Source organism: Colletes latitarsis, chromosome 11, assembly GCF_051014445.1.
Source record: "Colletes latitarsis isolate SP2378_abdomen chromosome 11, iyColLati1, whole genome shotgun sequence".
Taxonomy (NCBI): domain Eukaryota; kingdom Metazoa; phylum Arthropoda; class Insecta; order Hymenoptera; family Colletidae; genus Colletes; species Colletes latitarsis.
Genome location: NC_135144.1, coordinates 21,172,051 through 21,195,057, shown reverse-complemented (window position 1 = coordinate 21,195,057; position 23,007 = coordinate 21,172,051). Strand labels below are relative to the sequence as shown.

The 23,007-nt window shown below is 37.6% G+C and overlaps 1 protein-coding gene across 2 annotated transcripts; it reads right to left on the bottom strand.

The window, feature by feature from the left end:
* Nucleotides 1-20: 20 nt before the first annotated feature.
* On the bottom strand, nucleotides 21-21,642 carry LOC143347353 (prohormone-1). 2 transcript variants are annotated; one of them, XM_076776412.1, is made up of 3 exons: nucleotides 21,516-21,642; nucleotides 12,588-12,710; nucleotides 21-1,910 (listed from the first exon to the last, which is right to left on the bottom strand). In XM_076776412.1, exons 2-3 carry the CDS (start codon nucleotides 12,696-12,698, stop codon nucleotides 1,746-1,748), a joined length of 276 nt encoding a protein of 91 aa, XP_076632527.1. In that variant the 5' UTR covers nucleotides 12,699-12,710; nucleotides 21,516-21,642; the 3' UTR covers nucleotides 21-1,745. The 2 variants fall into 2 exon arrangements, with proteins under 2 accessions (XP_076632527.1, XP_076632528.1); XM_076776413.1 differs by having other exon boundaries at nucleotides 12,594-12,710.
* Nucleotides 21,643-23,007: the final 1,365 nt, after the last annotated feature.

Here is a 23,007-nt window from a genome sequence, read left to right as displayed (position 1 = left end):
GTTTTTATTACTTCGTTCCCTTAAGCGATTACAACGGAAATAAACTCTTTATTGAACTCTCTCCATTACAGCCGTCGTGTTTAAACACTGATTTACAACGGTGTAATTCTCCGCTTCGTTGCCCCGTAACGAACCACCATAAACTCTATACAAGAAAGGAGAACGGAAACGCGAGGTGAGTTTCGGTATTCGTGTCGCTAAACTACGATTTCTTTTCCGCTTAATATCGAATGGAGATTGGCTCCGGCGTCGATTCACGTCCACGATATCCTTTGGCGTTATTAGTTTTGCTACTGAACGGATCATTGAGCTTTCTAAATTCGAAGCAGACCTGAGCACGCTTTATTCCAACTGAAAATAAAGAATATAGAGCAGAGCAGAGCTTCCTGAATCAATCTGCGTTAGGGGTACTTGCAACAGAGTTATACTATCACTGTCCATTCTTCTTTAACTCAAATATCCCTCTAGTGACTGTGTAAATCGTTCGTACATTTGTGTATTCAAATATTAATCCATTTATGCCTTATGATCTATGTATAAAGTATCTTCAAAAAATATTTATAAACTTTTTTTTTATAAAAAACTACTCACTGCTGCATTTTGCACATACAGAGAGTCTCTACGGTTAAAATAATCGATATTCTGTCCTGGAAGTGGTAATTTCTTTTACAAGTTTTCAAATTTTTTACTTCAGGCATAAATGGATTAAATAATATTTTCTTTTTTCGGGGATTCGTTTAGCTTCAATTAATCGCTGTATTTGAAACAACGTATCAGTCTTTTCTCACAATTATCATTTAGGATTTAAACGATGTCTAATGGAAACATTTTGTTTTCCTTCTACCAAATAATTCCGGAAGTTATAAACTAGTACAAGCACAGCGATTTTTAAAATGAATTTCTGCTCATCGAATCTGTTTCATGAAAGAAATTTTTGCAACAGAACATTACATGGTTGAAATATTTAACCGCTTAACGTTTACTTTCTTTTTTAAATTGATGGTTAAAAATACGTTCCATGCATTTGTATATGTCTGCTATTTTTTCTAAAGGTTATACAATAAATTCCACAAAAAGAAGTTAGTTACGTTGAAAGAATTCGAACAACAAAGAGGTCCGGGATTGCGTACCAGGAATTGCCGAACCTCAAAGAGAAGTTATTCGCGTTCGAAAAATTTCCGCCGATAAAAACAGTAAAATTTACAGTGTCCACACATTTTGTAACACTTTTTGGACTTTCCACGGTTTATTTATTTTAACAAATAATATTTCCCGTAAAGCTAGCGTAGAGATATGTATCTTCATCTACTAAAAAATATCTAAAAAGATGATCGAAACACTTTCGGTTATTTCCAAGGGTGTTTCGTTATTTCGTTATTTCAAATACAGGGTGACTATCTTCAAAGTTATTTCACGAAATAAAACAACGTATAGTTAAAAAGAATTCGAGACCAGCTGTGAAGAAATGACTCGAAGCACCGTTACGAACATTTCTGCAAAAGTGCCCAGGCCCTCTAAGCCGGGTAATCTTTCGATTCTAGTATTAGTTCGGATGCAACGAAAAGCAATTGCAGTTGCCAAATGTTTTGGGTTAGGTTAGGAAATCGCGTACGCGACATCGGGAGCCTGAGTGTTCCTCGAGCTACACTCGACTTTAGAAGCTAGCAACGGATAAGGAAGAGAAACAGACAGACGTAGAAGAAAGCTTGCTCGTAGTTTGTTTGGGGGCTCTGGCTAATGGGCGTCTATTTGCCGAAGCAGGAAACTGCGTTGAAGGCGCACTGCTTCCAGTAGCTGCGCTTACGCTGAAGATCGCCGATGTCCAACTGACTTCGAAGCCGTTTCACGATTTGCTTCGTGAATAGGTAATTGATTAGGGCCGTTTCGATGCTTCCATCGTCGTCCACCAACTGAAACAGAAACATCATGGATGGGTTGAATTATAATCTGTTTTCTAAATTAGTGTTTTTTAAAAATGGGTAATATATTCGCCACTGGAATATAATTATTTTTGGTCATTAGACATACCCCCGAAATCCTACGTACTTTCGAGAAAAAAATTCGAGGTGTGAAATTTTTCGACAAAATTAAAAAATTTCAAATTGTTTTGGAAAAATTATATTTAGTTACAGAAGTCAATTACAAGCATTTTTGGTGAATAGACATACCCCTGAAATCCTATCCACTTTCTAGAAAAAAATTTAGGAAGGTGGACAAATTTTTCGACAAAATTAAAAAATTTCAAATCACATTAAAAAAATTATATTTAGTTACAAAAGTCAATTACAAGCATTTTTGGTGAATAGACATACCCTCGAAATCCTACTCACTTTTGAGAAAAAAATTTAGGAAGGTGGACAAATTTTTCGACAAAATTAAAAAGTTTCAAATCATATTAAAAAAATTAGATTTAGTTACAGAAGTCAATTACAAGCATTTTTGGTGAATAGACATACCCCTGAAATCCTATCCACTTTCGAGAAAAAAATTCGAGAAGATGTGAAATTTTGCGACAAAATTAAAAAATTTCAAATTGTTTTGGAAAAATTATATTTAGTTACAGAAGTCAATTACAAGCATTTTTGGTGAATAGACATACCCCTGAAATCCTATCCACTTTCGAGAAAAAAATTCGAGAAGGTGTGAAATTTTTCGACAGAATTAAAAAATTTCAAATCGTTTTGGAAAAATTATTTTCGGTTGCAGGGGTCAATTACAAGCATTTTTGGTGAATAGACATACCCTCGAAATCCTACTCACTTTTGAGAAAAAAATTTAGGAAGGTGGACAAATTTTTCGACAAAATTAAAAAGTTTCAAATCATATTAAAAAAATTATATTTAGTTACAGAAGTCAATTACAAGCATTTTTGGTGAATAGGCATACCCCTGAAATCCTATCCACTTTCGAGAAAAAAATTCGAGAAGGTGTGAAATTTTTCGACAAAATTAAAGAATTTCAAATCATATTAAAAAAATTATATTTAGTTACAGAAGTCAATTACAATAATTTTTGGTGAATAGACATACCCCCGAAATCCTTCGCATTTTCGAGAAAAAAATTCGAGAATGTGTGATATTTTTCGACAGAATTAAAAAATTTCAAATCGTTTTGGAAAAATTATTTTCGGTTGCAGAGGTCAATTACAATCATTTTCGGTGAATAGACATACCCCCGAAATCTTACCCACTTTATAGAAAAAAATTCAAGAAGGTGTGAAATTTTTCGACAGAATGAAAAAATTTCAAATCGTTTTGGAAAAATTATTTTCCGTTGCGGTGGTCAATTACAATCATTTTTGGTGAATACACATACCCACGAAATCCTTCGCATTTTCGAGAAAAAAATTCAAGAAGGTGTGAAATTTTTCGACAAAATTAAAAAGTTTCAAATCGTTTTGGAAAAATTATTTTCAGTTGCGGGGGACAATTACAATCATTTTTGGTGAATACACATACCTCCGAAATTCTACGCATTTTCGAGAAAAAAATTCAGGAAGGTGGACAAATTTTTCGACGAAAAGAAAAAATTTCAAATCGTTCTGAAAAAATTATTTCCGGTTGCGAGAAACAATTACAATCATTTTTGGTGAATACACATATTTCCAAAATCCTACGCATTTTCGAGGAAAAAATTCAGGAAGGTGCCTAAATTTTTCGCCAAAAAAAAAATTCCTAATCGAAAATATAATATGTGGCCGAATTTGTTTCTATAACTTTTTAACGAAGCCTTAATCAACAAATTAGTATCCTTCATTTTCGTCTTATTTTGGCCTCTAAAATCTCCCATTATAATTTTTCCCAGAAGTGGTCAAACACCCTGTATATGCCAAATTAGTTAAAAGTAATCTGATTTACTTCGTATTTGGGCTCGTATAATTGGAAGAATGCCAGGAATGCATTGGTATCGTTTTTGAAAAAGTAAAAATTTTCATATTGTATTATTATTAATTTTTCTGCGATTTTAATTACTTGATATACCGCATTAGTGTGTACATATTTATACGATGATGTTAGCTTTAAGATTTCACAAAGAGGAATTGGATCGAAGAGAATTGAGAGGGAAAGGTCGAGATAAATAAATAAAATTATCTGTCGAACGTCAGCTGCAATTCTATAATAAAATGCACATCGACCGACGAACACTATTTTAGCCAACCGTTCGAATAATTGAAACGCGTCGGGTCTATTCTCGCGCGCATCTCCTTCGTCATCCTCTGCTGCATCGAGCACGTTCTCTTTTTTCGCAATTTTTTAATAAGAACGGCGCTAATGGATTACAATACGCGACGGCTAACTCAATTTTATTCGTTGAGGAACGCGATGGGCGCTGAAAAAGACCGAGGAAATCGTTTAAACGTAAAACGTGCCCGTTGATAAAAACCAGCACCACGTTCGACAGAATTGGATTTTTCTCTCGCCGTTCCATTGTGTGCTCGTTGCGGCGATAAATTCATAAAGCCAACAGACGCGGCTACGCGCCGTTATAAAAATTAGAATATTCGTTTATAACCTAATGCATCGTAAAGATGTCTCTAGAACAATATTCTGACTTCGCATGGATGCCCCGTATCCACCCTCCTTTACGAGAGCTTGCAACATTTATACAATATGAATTTACAACTCGCGTGGACATTCGTGGGAGCCATTTTATTTCGATTAAACCGAGCATTTCCATTTTCCAACCTAAAAGATAGTATCGTAACCGCGAAAAGTTTCGAAAATTTTATTCCCCCGAATATGACAGCGTTTTTGGAAATGTGACGTCGAGGAGAAAGTTACGAACATGTTTATAAATACAGAGCTGGAAACGTACACCAAAATCGGTCTATAATTCTAGACTTTACTGCATCGTCTCTGTTGCAGTCACGTGGGTTTGTTTACACGCGTCCTTTGAGAACGCAATATATTAACGCACAGGAGAGATATTAGAATCGATAAAATATTACCGGTTCCAAGAGCCGAAGCATCAACGGAAAAGTGAAGATGATGCAAAAAGGCAGCTCGTCTGACGTTCATAAAATGCTCGAATCAACGTTCGCGATAGACAGCCGGCCACTGACTGAAATCGGATTGCCGTCGCCGAGTTTATCGATTATCGGATCAGCCGCAAATTTATCGGCCTTCGGGCGAACGAACCGCCGCTGGTCTCTAAACGAACCTCGAGAACCGACGCGATATCCCGATAGCTTTGCGTGAGCTATCTTCAGGATTAATGCCACGACAGGGACCGATTTTTAATACTCATTTCTGCCGGTAGAGTCCGTTGCAAATTACCCACTAGATCCCACAGGGTTCCCAACGTCGATTCCCCATCATTTAGGGACACTCGATTCGGAATCGACTTTCTAGAAAATTACTCGTATGCCCGAGTAACATTTTAGGAAAAGATTCGTTGAATTAAACTCAGTTCAAAACGTTTGGAATTAAATATAAATATATTTTATGACAATACTATTCTCTTAGAAAAGTTCCAGCTTTCAGAATCGCTCTGTATATAAAGTGTGATTCGATTATGACGATAGATTGAGAAACGCTGCGACAAAACGTTTCTGAGTCCAGCAGAAACGAAGTTTGCTCGTTTCCTTTGATTTCCAACCTTTCGCAGAATTTATGAGCCGCCATTCCGATGCAGTTGTTACGCACGCGAAATAGTAAAATTGAACGTGACGGGGGATTAATACTTCGTGAAATACATTACGTGCTTCCATAAGTCTTCGGGCGCCTTTATCGTTTCTCGTATATCGCTACGACTTTCTTTACAATCGGCACAAACGGTCTCCTATTGGTATTCGTTCGCGTCGACGCCATCTGTCGGAGGCCTCTCGATTCAGTTATTGTACGTTTGACGGCATTCTATCGCGTTTTACTATTGCGAAAAATATGCAGATCGACGAAATTCAGCTTGAATATATACAGTCGAACGAGTTTCAGTTTCACGAATACTATGACAATGGCATTTATAAATATTAATAAAACTATGAAGATATTTCCGTCGTTCTTGCTATACAAAGGTCGTGGAAAATATTTTTTGCCAAAATAACGCTCGAATACGTGTTTCGAAATTTAAAAAAAAAGTAACCTTCATGTTACTTGGTTAGATCCTACCACGATCGTTCAGTGAAACCGAAGAAAAACAAAATGGCGATTCAATTAAACGAAAAAGTTTCACTTCGAGCGGAGTTCGTTTAATTGAATTTTTTATAAAACATGTAAATATTGTTCGTAAAATGCCGATAGCAAGTTTACTGACAAAAAAAAAAAATTGTTAAAACTATTGTAACTAGAAAACATCTGAACTAAAACCACGTGAAGCAAAAAAAAAAATTATTCGAGGAAAACGAAATTCCCGTTCCTTCGGTATAATACGAGAATTGATAGGGTGGAGTGTATTCACGCTCGACTAAGAACAACCAACGATGCCATTCGAATCTCTTACGCCGAGACATTCCCCAAGGAGAAGAGATTCTTGTTGACCGAGGTTCCGCGTCACTTCGTACGATATCCCTCGTTCCGATAGCAATTTCGCCGTAACATATGTATGCTAATATCGAGCCACGGTACGATTCTCCGGCTGTTTAAGCGTACGAACGTCCCGTTGCAGCTACGTCTTGTACGGTGTTCTATTTGCAATTCAAACGCGTGGGTGGGTTACGCAACAGGACTGCGTACTATCAAGATCTTCTCTGCGTCCCCGTCGGTGTTTTCTCTCACTAGAATTCCTGGAGTCGATACACACACGGTGGAACTATAACAATTTGTACTTATACGAGGTGTCTTCTTTTAGGGGCCGAAACGAAATAAATTTTACTTATAACACGATTTCAAACTTGGCACGTAATCCCGTTAGGGCGCTAGATCTACTTCAAATAAACATTAGAACACACGAACAATTAGTACAGTATTTATTAGTGAAAGAAATATAGATTTGAACGTATCGCGACGCGACGCGTGTACACTACACATGGTTCTGGCACGGAGAGGTTAGAAAGGACGCGTACAGGGGACTCGAGAAGAAACGCGTGATTGGTTCTTGCCACTGGGAGCGGGCGCGTGACCAATAGACGCACGGCGCTAAGATCGCGCGCATTAAACTCCAACCAATCCAAAGTCGCGGTAGAGTTAATGTTAAAAACATTCTTAGACGGTAGCCACCGAAGAAAGATTTATGCTGTTCACGTTTAAAACGAACGATATTTCTCGAATAATACGACGCTTGTAAACCTGGTCACCGGAGAGAATAACACAGATATGACGCGATTCGTTCGAGCTGGCAATTTGCTTTGTAATCCGACGCGAGAAGTCGATGATCTCTTTTCCTCCGTACCGACGATACTCTTCGTCTCCGAGAAGACGGAGAAATTTAATTTGTCGCTTTGAAGCACGCTGCCCCCGTCACTGCGGTGTATTAAATTTCTTAAACGGTCGGTTGGCAATCGGTTTCTTCTTTAACGTTTCTCCTTTGGCGAGCAATCGCCGCGAAAGAATACTGTTTCGTCGCATGTTTCTGTTTCCAAGCTGCTCGAGGACGTTTCCCGACTGTGCACAATATTCTCTCGCTCCTCGACCGAATTTCTTCCCCTCGTACTACGATCATTCGCAACTTTGAACTTCCCGCCGAGAAGTTCGCTTGGAAATATTTTTTCTCGATTGCGCAGAGATTTTGAATCGGATCGTTTCCTTTCATAATTTTATAAACGATGTCAGCGGGGTTTTCGGTGATAGGAAATTCCTTTTATTTCCCTTGGAAATGTTAACGCTTTTATTAAGTTAAAATATCTCTTAAATTAATAGGTTTTTATCGTAAATACTTTTTCGTTGGGAATTGTATTCGTTATAATAAAGTTGTTGAAACTGTATTTATAGATTAATATTTGTTGACTTTACGTTTCGTAAATTCTCTAGAATCGCCCATTAAAATGTTCCCCTGTACAGTCGTAAACAAAAATTCGATCGATAGGGAGTTAATTTGTCAGTTTAGGCAGTAGGTTTGAAGATACATAGTTTAGTAGGCAGAATTGGTGAAACACACTGTACGCAGCATCCAACGAGATTACTTCGAGTATCGATGGCAGTAGGAGGTACCGAACTATGCGATTATGTCGGGACGAGTGGGTCCTTTGTCTTTGACCGTCCTGAGGACGCACCGATTAACTCTGTATCTATGGATTATTAGAGACAGCGTTAATTGCACGGTTAACGTCGCGCGTGCTCGAGATACCGCGATAACATTAACGTGGGAATTCGTCGTCGAGTCTCCGCCTCCGCAGAATTAACAATGAGCTCGAACCGCTCCTTTCGCGGCACGTTCGAAACGATTCCGGTACTCAAAGGACGGAAAAGGTCGTTTACTGGCCACATTCCACGGCGGAAACCCGCAGGAATAATTTACGACTTCGTTTTCGGAACGGAAAACGAAGAAACAAGGACGATCGTATTCAGGGAAGATGGACTCAATTCTACTTTTCACCATTTTTTAGTCACGATTTACAATATGTTATATACAAAAGAAATCTGAATCGTTTGGTGCAAGTCACGTGCAAATTTTAATTTACTTTTAAAGTTTACTAAATTATTTCGGTGTACATTGCAATCTAAACATTTTCTCGTAAAACAAATGCAATTTTCCATTGAACGGTTATATTCTGATTTACAGTAATCGCGCAATCCCACCGTCGTTCGCCCACTAATCGAGATTAGTTTGTTGGGTTCGACGAGGAAGTCTAACTCGATATCGACGAGGAAGCGACAGAGAAATTGAATCCTCCACGCAGAGACTGTCGCTCCGGAACTGTCGTCGAGCAACAGGTTTCCGGAGCACCTTTTTAACCGTTTCCACGACCACTTTCAAGTTCGCGGAACCCTTTCTCGTGATTATCTTCCGCCTCTTGGCACGTTATAGTTACCCTCGTATAATAATAATAATAAACCGAAGACTCGATCGAGGAAGGAAAGAAAGAACATTATTTTTTTATATTTATATATCACTCATCAGAGCCAATACTATATAATATATTGTTTTCATATTATGCATGTATCTAAATAAATGTAAAACCTGAATACGATCAATAACTTTCATTCTTGTGTTAATGTAGAGACGTTTAATTTATTTGTTCTCAGGGCAAATGTAGATAACAGATCCATACTGTAATTATCTTATAAAACATTTCTTTACATAAATAAACTTCGATAAAATCTACGATTCTATTAATAAAAAAAAAGCATCACGTACAAAATCCCCCACGAAATATTCCTAGCAAACTTTACGCTCGAATTTCCTTTATCTCCCAATATTTTATTTAGAATATTTAGAATCTGCACCCCACGGTCATCCGTAAATTTGCAAGTCTGAGTAGAGCCCGCGAGGAAAATTGAACCAGTATTGGAGAACACGATTTGTCCATCTTAAAATTCCTCGACGGTTCCATACAGGGTGTTCGGCCATCCCTGGGAAAACTTTTAATGCAGGATTCTAGAGGCCAAAATAAGACGAAAATCAAGAATACCAATTTGGTGATGGAGGCTTCGTTAAAAAGTTATTAACGTTTAAAGTTCCGCCCATACTGAATTTTTTTCTCGAAAATGCGCAAGATTTCGGGAGTATGTCTATTGACCAAAAATGATTGCAATTGACCCCTACAGCTAAAAATATTTTTTTTAGAACGATTTGAAAAATTTTTTTTTCGTCGAAATATTTAGGCACCTACTCCCTGTCGATTTTCCTTAAAAATTCCTTTTTCATTTTTAGCAATTTTGTTTGACGCCCTACAGAAAAGTTGTCTAATACTTTTCTGTAGGTACCCATGAGCTCTACTTCAGAAAAAAGTTTCATTGAAATATATTCACAATTGTAGGAATTATGGCTGTTTGAAAATTAGACCATTTTTATGGGGTTTTTCTCATTTTGCGGGGTCAAGGACCAACTTTTCGAATATTTTTGCGATTTCTACATATTCTCCACCAAAATACGCGTCGTTTGCTTTTTTAAACATTAAAATCGTCCAATCCGTTCAGAAGTTACGATGTTTTAAAGATACGCTTGAAATTTCAGTGAAACATATCTACGCTATGGTCAGACATGAAATTTGCGGTAATGAATTTTTTTCTCGAAATTGAGTAGGATTTCGGGGGTATGTCTATTCACCAAAAATGCTTGTAATTGACCTCCGCAATCGAAAATAATTTTTCCAAAACGATTTGAGATTTTTTTTTTCCGTCGAAAAATTTCTCATCATCTCGAATTTTTTCCTCGAAAGTGGATAGGATTTCGAAGGTATGTGTATTCATAAAAAATGATTGTAATTAACCCCCGCAACAAAAAATAATTTTTCCAGAACAATTTAATTGTTAATAACTTTTTAACGAAGCCTCCATCAACAAATTGATATTCTTAATTTTCGTCTTATTTTGGCCCCCAGAATCCCCCATTAAAATTTTTCCCAGAAGTGATCGAACACCCTGTATATACATCGCGTCGCGGTTGGTCAACAGACGTCGAACGGGACACGAGGATTTTTTTATGGTATCTCCCCCGATTTAAATATGGCCAGATGGGTCGAGAACTGACTTCAGAGGCCTCAGCGTTGAAAAGAAAGGGAAAAAATATGTCCCCCGACGTGGGAGGCACGCTAGCGCGACAAAACTCTTTCCCCATTCATCCCGATTCGCGTGGCGGCAATACAAATCGCTGGGAGTCCCGGTCAAGGACTTTTCCCAACCCCGGGAAAACTGTTTCGACGCGAGAAAAAGTCTTCCTTTCGTTCGGAAGAAATTTCCCCGGGGGCGGCAGTTTTCGTCGCGCTTCGTCGTTTCGAAACGTACACGTTCGACAACATGCAGATTTCGTTGAAAACGCTGACAGTCGTGAAAAAATTGCCTTTGTTTCAGTTCTTCGAGCAAATCCTTAGAATCATATTTTTCAACATTTTCTTCTCGACTCTTGACCGCTAACTTGAAATATATTAATTATTTATTATTGTACTGACAAAGTTCTCGATACTTTTTCTATTTTTCCGTAATTCTACGACTCGTTAGCTTTCGTTCAAACAATCGTCTCTTTATTTCGTTTCTGTGGGGAGTTCTATCGACACCAACTTGATCGATTCGTCCCACCGTGGACGTTCGAGGTTCGTATTTGACCAGCACGCCCACGCTTAAATGTTTAAAAAATCGAACAGTGGATTGCCCCGGCTGCGTCCCTGGCAATCGGCTAATTAATCGCGCGAATTAATTTGGAAACGGATAAAACGGCGGCTTACGACCGCGGAGCAGTTTTAAACCGCGAATAGCTGGACAAAGCGAACCGTCATCGATCTCGCGTTCTGCGTAGGTGATGTATCGCGGGTATTATTGGAAACAGAAACGCAAAATAAAACGTAGAATATAATGGACTGACGAGGACTTGCAGGAGCATGAAAGCTCTGAACATGTTTTTGAATTGTGTGTGTGTTTTTTTTTACTGTCAAAGTCCGGCGAGTGACGTGTAATTACGCGAAAAAGATTCTAAACTAGTTTTGAAAATAAATTCCCAGCATCGAACAGAATATAGGCGTGTGAAGTTATTGTATATTTTATGGAACATAACTAACAGTTGAACATTCGATTTTTATACATATTTAGAATCGAAGTATTTTTTATAATTACCAATGTTACATAAAAATGAGAATCCAACGTTTGGATTAATCCTTGGGCATGTAAAGTTTACAACAAACCCGTTGCAAAGGGTTGCTTAGCACTCGTTTCGAGAACAAATGCGCCTCGTTACCGTCTTTCGCTGCTCCCAATTTCTTTTTTCACGATAAAAGATGGCGAACGCCCGTCTTGAACTCGTTTTGATCGAGGGCAGAGGCCGTTGAGACAAAATGGACGCGTCTTAACTGGAAAAGTAGCGCGTCCGGCCGATAAACAATCTTATTCGAATAATTTATTCGAACAATTAATATTTGAAATTTCTAGCGTTCGAGCGCAATAAAAATTTATTCGGGATCTTCACCCGGGAAATTGCGATTATAACGGTTAATTGTCAATTGTTATATATAATTGACAAATGAATTAGTGGTCATTCGCTCGCGACGGTCGGCGATTGAAATAATCGATTATTGTCACGGACAATCGACGATTGTCAAATAAATTAATGGTTAATTGTTCAAGACGTTTATCAACTAAAACAACCGTCATTCGCCATTGTCCATAGTTTAATGAATTAACGATCATTTTTTCGATTACTAATCACGTAAAATTTCGTGTGCTATAATATATGCAGGTTTTAAATATTCAATTGAAATTTAATAAAAGTAGTCTCCATGACAGAAATTTAATATAGACCAGTGAAAATTTGAAAGAAAATGGAAATTTAGAATGTATCGGTGCTGAATCATTTGTGGTCGATCAGTTATGCGTCTGTTCTACTTAGAAGATTCAGCCTGAGCAATGGTCTATTTATTCTACTTAAATGACTCTGCTTCGACGCTCAGTTTTTAAGGAACTTTTGAACTTTATGGTCTTGCAAAAAATGTACAAAAAAAGCTTACCACTTGGACCGAATTTGTAGATAATTTAAGGGTGTTTAAAGGGGATTATGTTACTTACGTCTACCTCATTCAAAAGTCTTTCCTTGTCGGCGGTCGGAAGAGCTACGGACCAGTCGATCAGGATCATCAACGCCATGGTTAAGAATACAGCTACTCGGAGTGTCGACATGATACTTTTGTCCTGCAACAGAAATTAATTAATATATGTATTAATTTGCGTTTATAGATTAAAATTGAACACCCTGTATCCTTATCTATCCTTTTATTCTTCTATCCAACTTCCATTTACTTATGTTTTATTTATATTCGATAACTTTATAATACAGTTCGAATGTTATCGAAACCCTATTTGCAGAAATCGATAAACAAAAAAATAGTCTCCAAAAAAGTCACGGAACATTTTCAATAGTCACACGGTGGCGACTATAATAGCAACCATAATATTCTTTCTGCAAAATCCCCCAGGCCCAGTGAATCGAAAAGCGCTCGGTTTCCCTTCGAAAATCAAGCTTCCTCGATCGTAACATTTGCAAACGACGCGAATCTGTTCCCATTTGGACCCGTTCAGCGCCGTAATAGCGTGAAAATAACGAGTGCCTCGTATCTCCTCGCGCGAGTGCCATAATGGCGGCTCCGTTCCACGATTATGCGTCAAGATTGCGTTTCCACGTCGCGTGGGTCGTCGTTAATGGGCGAGATTTAGGACCACGATTAGAGATCGTCTTAAATTTCGCGCGTTAAGATACCAGGTGCATGCAAGCTTCGGTGTAAATATTGCAAAATATTTAAAACAACAATGATTCTGAAAATGTCACGTGATTCGTGATCGTTCGTTTTTTCTCATTCGCTCTCGTTCGTTCACTGTTCTTTCCTCCGATTTACTGCGAAAGATAATGGCGACTGCGAGGTTCAACAACACAGCTGCGTATAAGGAACATCTGCTGGTGTCGAATTTCGTTTCCAACGTACCATGGAGAGATAAGTTGATCGCCAGACACAACAAACCGCACAGTGCAAGGACAAGGGGGAGTAGTTCGCGCCGCCACCAGAAAACCCCACGTCTTACGTCGCGCTGCATAGTAGTAGGATCACCATATCCGCGCGAGATACATTTTTGTTCTATCCATGGTTAATACTCTGCGTTTACGGCTACCTCAATGCCCTCTAATATAGTTCTACTCTGTCTTGATACGATGGAATTGTAGTTGCAATCACTCAGCCAATAATAACAACGCGCGCGAAGACAGGCGTCGCTATTACGACCAATCAGCGTGTCCGGCTGTCGACTCACCTCTCTATGGTACATACGTGGAACGAACATTCTAACCTCGGAGCGATTTTTTACCTGAGAGATTCCATGCACCAACGTAGCCAGGCGTTTTCGTTATTTAGGTTAAAGCCATCGCCGAGGAAACAGATTAAATAATCTTCCGATACTCCCTAGATTAAGTCGTAAGTTCATCGTTGGACGATTCTCGACGCTCGTTTCACGAACGACCGCTTTACGCGATCACGGGACACAACCCGTGCCCAGAACCCCGAGCGCTATCTGTTACACGTCGCGGTCCCTTGGGAACGATCATTGAATTACACGACGCGGCACTTTTTCTTAATTATGGTCCTTGGAGCAGCTACCGGGCGTTCCTGCCGGCCGACGATAATTTAACGAGAACGAATGAAGCCGTAAAGCCGCTCGTTATCTCTGTAATTCTTTCACGGCGCGGGCCGACAAAACAGGACTGAAAGGCTCCTTCGAAGCTGTGCTCGCAGCTTATCTCGCTGATCTGCGTTCATGCATCTCGAAACGTTCGATATTACACGGTGTAAACATGAAATTGGAATTTAATAAAATTAAAAAATGAAAATAAATCTGTAGTGCTCCACGTTTGTTGCTTTTCTTTCAATATCTCCGTTAATAGTATATTTTGAGGGTTAATCAATTTATTTAGGTACAATGTCGGTAAAACAGGTTGGACCAGCTAGATAGATCGTTGCTTACCGATACTTAGGTTTTTGATAAGTTTGAAAATTGTATTAAGCGTACGACTAAAGCAACGTTGCTTGAATGAACGCTGATGAACAGGAGCGGTCTTTTAAAGCTCGTCCGAACGAAGCGTCTCGGAATAATATGCAACATAATTTCGCTAATGAAACTCGCAACGAACTCGACCGCAGTTTCCACGCGAGATTATTCCGCGTGTCAAAGTTTGACAGACATTCAGCGGCCGAACAGATCTTTCAGTTGGACCTAAAAACGACGCTAATCTAACAGATTTAAATGTTGGAGCTCCAGCGTTTAAAATTTGTGTATAAAATCGTTAATAAAAAGTAAATCTGTGATGATAAAAAAAAAATATAGTAAGAATGTCAAAGTAAAGAGTGAAGACTACGTTTAAAAAAAATGTCAGTCACTTAATGAGACTGTCAATCGACGATTTCGCCTTCAGGTTTCGATAATTCGATATGAAATTACTCCGTCGTGAATTTTGCAACGTGACAATGATCCCGCCCACTCGACCATTCTGACGAAAGAGTTTTTAATTTCAAGATCGATCGGATTGAACTAATCCCCCCCTCCTTACTTCTATGCATTCGATATGCTACCCCGTGACCTTCTTCTATTTTCTTGAACGAAAGAAGCTATGAAAGGAACGCGATTTCAGTTAGTTTCTGGAATTCCAAGCAACACGTTACGATTATTAAACCAGATACCACGACAGCGCTGGAATGCATGTTTAGAATCTAGAAGGGGGAAGATTACTTTGAAGACAATGCGTCTAATTTTCGGAATAACATTTTATGGCGAATTATTCTCGAAATTGACCCATTCTTCCTTTGGAACACATATAAATATACGTATGTATGAATCACATAACCTGAACAACTCCTGAAGTTTGCATTTTACACGAAAGTGTTTTATATGGAAATTCTAAAGTCCTCGGTTCCCTATTGACTACCTAAACATCAATTTTTTTTAATTTTTATTCGACCCCTTTATCACGTACATAATATATGTAAATTATTCACAAAGGCATAATGAAATTGCACAAAATATAGTGCGACTGGAAGTTTAGAACCTAACCTCGAAATATTTGGCTGGTTCAGCCGAAGAGACTGGCGTTCAAAACTTAAACCTCAAAGGTATCGTATAAAGAGAAATTCGGATGGAAGAAAAGAAAAATTGGTGACCAATGAATAAAAAATCTGATTTGGACGGTTAAACGTCCAGCAGGTCGGAAGAGCACGTATTTTCAACGACGGAGAATTGTAATTGTGATGGTGAGAAGATAAATGGTAGCACGAAGCGTGGAATTTAATTAGACAATGATAGGAAGTAGAAAGGGATGATCACGAACGGGAGAAATAAATATTAGTAAAATTATTGAAAAGCAATTATTCGATATGTAGTTCATTTATGATACTTTGGACGCAAATTGTTCGTAATAATATTATTTATCGTTGGAATTGGAATCACTGGACCTCTGGAACATCAGAAAGTGATATATGAATGCAAGAAAACGAGAAGGAAAACATTACCTGCCGTTTAATTAGTTTAACCAGGAACAAATGATATTCTTCGTAATTGGTTCGCCTCGGGAAAAATTAAAATCGACCAACGAAATGAACGTCGGCCTTGATTTATTATCGTGCATTCTGATTAATTAAATGACATTATAATTCCTTCGTAACCTTTTCACCTACGTGTTTAAAAAAGACACCCTTTATGGTAATTCAAATTTGATCTTTTATTCAAACCTTAGGCCTCTTTATATTTCATACACGTTTGACGCCTGCGTTGTCCAAATATTTTTTAATCCGTTATTAAAGTAACTTGATTTAATTTACATATTACGTGCAAGATCGTTAATCCTTTTCGCTGGCCACGCAGGATTAATTCTCTAAATTCTATACCAAAAGCTTTGACAAATGGCGTACGCGACAATGGTATAAACCATTTGTTCGAACAAAACTTTGTACAGTGTCGCGAGAACCATTTTGCATTTCTAATGCAATCTGTCTGGTGACGAGTACTGGATTCTCTTTGATGCATTCGAGTATCTGCTCTTCGACCCTAGGGACTTTAACGCATCTGTTTCGATCTCGGTTAATGGTACTAGGTGAAAAGAATACAGGTTCCCCTAGCTGACGATGCACCGAAGGAAATGCACTTTTAGCGGAACATATTTTCCGAGGAAAAGTTTCTCGACAGAGACTACCAAGCTTCCACGATGTCCTTACATAAATTTAACACTTTGATTGTCACGTGACCGTACAGCTGGTAAAAATGGCTAAACAAAAGCAAAATAAATGCTAAAGATATCGAAAAATGGTAAAATCTACAGAAATATAAATTTTCTAACGAAATTAACAGTGTGCAATTTTATTTGTTATAGCTAATGAAATAGTTTACATCTATTCTCTTTTACTATTAATATCTTTCATTATTGACGTACACAACGTATGTTAATTAATAAAATATCATTAGAAGCGCGACATACTAACATTTTATTATTCGATTCACTATTTTCTATACGAGGAAATGAATGTGCCGATGAAAGCACACCGACAGTAACGGTATACGCGGTAAAATACATAATGTCGACGAATATCGGTCTCGTTGAAATAATATGAACGAATACAATAGGTGGGAAACGTTTGTCAAAGATTTCAGCTTGTCGATAAATAAATAACCGACGAAAGTCTGTCACCATTGAAATGATATCAATGAGTATATTGTCCGACGAAATGTTTGTTGATGATTTCAATGAAAATTGTTCAAACGTGTCCTTCGTGATTCATAAAAATAAAAAAAATATTATTATCAACGTCTTCACAATAAATCATTTACGATGAATTGAATAATATTAAATGTCTCGCTTGGAGTAAAACAACTAGACATACAATACTGCCAACTATTCATAGAAGAATCTACGTCGCGCCTAATTAAGCGCGCCAAATTTTAAACCGAATTAACTGAACATTATGTATCTCCACTTTAAGTTTACTAAAACTGTAATAAACGATCACTAGAAACGAAAAGCAATAATTTATGTTCCTAGTATTTTAGAAACGAACAAATGAAGAAATAAGACAAACGAAAACTGTGATCGATCGCGACGATATTTCGATAAGTGTCGAAATAGAATAGTTATGACGACAGCGGTAGGCTTTATTTATTTGGTCCTGACATTTTGGGGGGGGCTGCGATAATTTCGTCGGTCGAATCGACAGTGCGATTCTGTCATTGACAGAACGATAACTCACTCGAGAAAATCCCGCTGGGCGATGCTGCGATTGATTAAATATTGGAAAACGATCGAAAATAACCGAATCGTCTCCCGTGGATACAACCAAACTTGAGTATGATGTCCTCGCTATCTAGTCACATTCAATAGTTCAAATGCTTCATTGTACTTTGAGTTTAATAGTAAAATTCAATGGATTTGCGCATATCGTTAAATATTGCTACTGTTAATCATTATTCTGGGACGATACAGTTACACGTCAATAATTATTAAATCACTAATAATATTTTATTACTCTATAATTATACAAGGTGTTCGGCCAAAATCTATTCTAGAGACCAAAACAAGACGAAAATCAAGAATACCAATTTGTTGATGGAGGCTTCGTCAAAACGTTATTAACAATTAAATTCAAAAATTTAAAATCGTTCTGGAAAAATTATTATCGGTTACGGGGGTCAATTGCAATCATTTTTTATCATTAGACATACCCTCGAAATCCTGCACACTTTCGAGAAAAAAATTCGAGAAGGTGTGAAATTTTTCGACGAAAAAAGAAAATTTGAAATCGTTCTGGAAAAATTATTTTCAGTTGCGGGGGTCAATTGCAATTATTTTTTATCATTAGACATACCCTCGAAATCCTGCACACTTTCGAGAAAAAAATTCGAGAAGGTGTGAAATTTTTCGACGGAAAAAGAAAATTTCAAATCGTTTTGGAAAAATTATTTTCAGTTGCGGGGGTCAATTACAATCATTTTTGGTCATTAGACATATCCTCGAAATCCTACCCACTTTCGAGAAAAAAATTCGAGAAGGTGTGAAATTTTTCGACGGAAAAAGAAAATTTCAAATCGTTTTGGAAAAATTATTTTCAGTTGCGGGGGTCAATTACAATCATTTTTGGTGAATAGACATACCCCCGAAATCTTGCGCATTTTCGAGAAAAAAATTCAGTACGAGCGGAACTTTAAACGTTAATAACTTTTTAACAAAGCCTCGATCAACAAATTAGTATTCTTGATTTTCGTCTTATTTTGGCCTCTAGAATCTCTCATTATAATTTTTCCTAGGGGTGGCTGAACACCCTGTATAGAGAGTTATATTTTCTGTCGATTAATTTCAAATTTGGCGCACTTAACTGGTCATGGACAATCTAGTACTATTCTTTATCGAAGCTTGACAGTATCCGTTGGGTACAATTTACGAGTCGATTCGTTTTGCAGTTTCCGTCAAGAGTAAATGAATCGACTGTTATCAAGCTCATCCTAATCTTTTCATCGTTAAATCATTGATAATAACCGTTTAATAGAATGTGTTAAGACCGCGGACGATATATTTCCTGTCAATTTAACGTCGAGCGTACCGTAAACCGTTTGCGAGGCTATAACTTTAACCGTTATGAAATTGCGCGATTGTTTCCATGTCGGTATTGTTTGTTTTCGAGAACGTCGAGTAATTGCACGCCACGGCAACAGGTCCTGGACTCTTCGGTGGGCGCGAATCGACGAGAAACTTTCACGGGAATGAAATTGCGTCGTTGGACTCTGGTCAGAGGGAATTACGTAAACAGACGAAGCGTTTAGCGCGCGAGCGAGACACGACGTAGGACTAACCTAAACCCATGTAAGTACGACTTTAAATGGTTCCCGTTCAAATTTCAACATCGTGTATTTGAGTTACGGAACGAGTAGCGAGCTAAATCGCCGAGGGACGAATGTCATTGCAAACTAGTTACGTAACGCGGATTGTCAAGTTCGAACGATTTCTTTTTAATCGAAATCCATCCGCAACATCGAATGTACAATCGCTGGCAAAATCGAGCGTACGCCTACGTAGGTATCTATTTTTTTGAAACGTATTAACAGCCAATTTGCGACAAAAAAACATTTCAAAATAAGTGTACCGTCATAGTTTTCGTTAAACGAAAAGAAATAGATGGCACCACTACAGCCAATCCCGTATGGCTTAGCGAAAATTTGTTTAATTAAATTCCACGCACTACGTCGATGATAGTCTTTAAATTCTACAGAAAACGAATATTAATCGATAAAAGAGACCCGTGAATGATATTTTTCAATGGTCTATTCATGTACCAAGTGTCAAAGGTCGGTAAACGTCAATGGGATGATGTTCTTTACGAGCAAAATTACTCGAGGTTATTCATATTTCCTTTACTGATAATACAGATTGAAGGAAGAGAGATTGAGATTCTTCCCTTCAAAGGAAATACCACTCGTAAGGGATCAGATGTTTTAATCACCCTTCCTAAGACCAACGAATAAAGTAGAACCACTAGATACTGACCAATAAGAGACCAACGTCGCAAATAGGTCACAGCGATGATTTTATATACTACGTCCGTGGAAACAAATGACGGACGAACTATAATCCAGTATCAGATAAGCGTGTTATCAATTGTCACCAGGAATGATATAAAAAAAAAAGAAAAAAAAAAAAAAAATTCTAGTTCTATTTCTGATAAAAAATTTACAATTACTTTTTGACGTTTGATTATCGAACGATGTGGTTTACTTTTATTTTTCGTGAGTAATTAAACAACTATCAAACTGTGTTATTGATAGCTATCGATACGATTGGCCGCGTATCTCAAGAAAAACTTATTCGAGAATTTTCCTTGCAGAGGACACGAATCTAACGATTATTCGAAAAGCAATCTGTAGAATTTTTAATAATTATCATAATTAATTATCGTCGCACATCTGTTTGTATGATAATAATATAAAACTTTTTAACCAATTCTATTTTATTTAATTCGCTATTCGTGTACGTTTAATAATTTTAAAACCTAATATCATTATTAAAACCTCTTTATTATTGAAACTAATATTTCTGTTAACTCCAGGATACTAAATAATTTTATTCATCAAAGTATGAAAGATAATATAACCTGTCGTTATTTGGACGTTGTTATTAACGACGAAACTCAATATATAATATTACGATTAATCGTTGTCTCTGTGGCACCTGTTACAACGGTTTGATACAAAAATATCAATTTCAAACGCACATGTATCGAGAGTATCGAAACGTGTTTCGATCCTGTCTCTAGTGATAGCGAACATGTTAAACCTTTCATTTCTACTATAGTTATTTGACTGCGCACATATTTAAAATTATCGAATAAAATATTACCGTCGACCGTATTTCCAAAATCAGAAAGCAAATTATCAGACGTGCTTGAAATAAAAATAACAGGAAAGAAATCTTTAAAAATTTTCAAAATGTTAAATTATTCTCATAAATCGATTTAATATACAGAGTGCCTAGAATACGAAGAGACACCATTTTCAACTAAACTTTAATTTTAACATTGCTTTGTCTTGTAGAAATTAAAACTGTCTTGAACTATTTCACAAAATTATCGATCACTTGATTGTTTCAAAGGTTTACAGTAAAATACCCCCCTAACGAAGTCACCGTCTTTCGTACAAAATATTTGTTATAATTACAGACGAGCATATTTGGTTATATTTGGAGACAACACAGATAAATTTTAATACTATCGTCAACAATTGCATAGACAAATATGAAACGTGCAATAACTTCAATAATACCTTGAAAGACAACTAAACAAACGAGCCACGAATTTCAAATTACTCGTTCTATAATTGTGTAGTGATTTTTCGCGTAAAATCGAAGCGCCCGGATGGGAATACACTGAGAAACTATCGACGAAAACTTGCGTAAGAATCGAAGAAATTATGAGATAGAAATACCTCGTGGAGAGTTGACTTGCAGTGTCGTCGAGATGAGATCGAGGGTTGGTCGGTGTCGTCCCGTCGGTTTTTCGTGAGCGTCTGCGAGAACCGTGACTACCACGGGGCAGAATGACTGAGCTTGCAACCACGCGACCACTTTATATTAGATGGCGCTGGTGCTCGCGCCCCCTCCCGCTACCTTCGGCGCCACTCTTTCTACGAACACGCGTACATTTCGTTTTCGGGAGCGTCGTCCCGCGAGACTCTCCCCCTCGCCAACCTCCTACACTGATTCGAGACGCAGTTTACCCCTACAAGGAACGAGCTACTTTTACTTTTCGACCTGTAATTGCGATCGAGGAGAATTTCAAGAAAATTCGTTCCCACGCTTCGGCGTAAGAGAATTTCGTGGTATTTTAAAAATTGCAATTCGACTTTAGAATAGAATTATTAAGAATAATATTTCCGTGTTTCAGGGTCGTTCCAGTTGCGCATAATTTTGTCTAATTTGCGTATGCTAATCGTATCATCGGTAAACCTATTTTAACCATTTGGAAATTGCCTTTCGTTCTGTATGCAAAACGCCTGTCCGCGTTTCCCTATTGCACTCGTAAAGATCATATATCTCTTCCATTTGATAAATCGCCGTTATTTAACACGAAACAGAGATAGATCTTCCGTTTCTGTTATCTTGTTTACGAAACGCTGTCCAATCGACGGCCTCTTTGCCCGTGCAACTTAATTCCCACTAACTTCTCGCGTTCTGTCGTTCACTCCCCCACCCCCTCACCCTCTACTGCACAGTTCCTAATTATGTTTGTCCGCTCCACTTCGTCATACTTTTAAATTTCAAATCTGTTTTTCCTACGGAATAAAATTTGCCAAAGTTACTCCTCCAAAAATTACAATTTTTATTTTAAAAGATTCTTCTACTAATCCGGGAAAAAAGATAAGCTTTCTTTGTACATTTTTTCCAAAAATAAAAACCATACAACTTTTTTGGACGGAGGTTCTATGCATATGAAAGTAATGACAGAGTTGGTACTACGAGTAACGAGTGTTCCGAGCTTTGTTATCTTGAGACTAAGTCGAATGGTCAAAGAATAGAAGAGCGCTCGAATCGCGACTGCAAATTACAGAGGAAGTCTACAAAGAAGAACTGAAATTTCAACGATCAAACAAAATTATTTAAAAATGATACTTCGACGTATTTCTAAAATATCGTTCGATAAATCAACGCGTAACAATTGAAACGAATCAATTTGCTAACAATTGCTATTATTGTTATTTGAAATCCAATGTGTGAGAGTTTTTTTATACCGAAGCAGCGTCGTTTTTGTTTACTGCGTTTGTTTATATCGATAGACGACATGGAAAGATTGTTGTTACATTAAGAGACTCGGTATTCGGGCTTGCACAATTTTCGACCTTTTCTGTTCCGCCAGGAATTCGCCATTTCGCGGAATTACGTCAGTACAGGAAAAACAACTGCGAAAAATGGTCCCAGAAC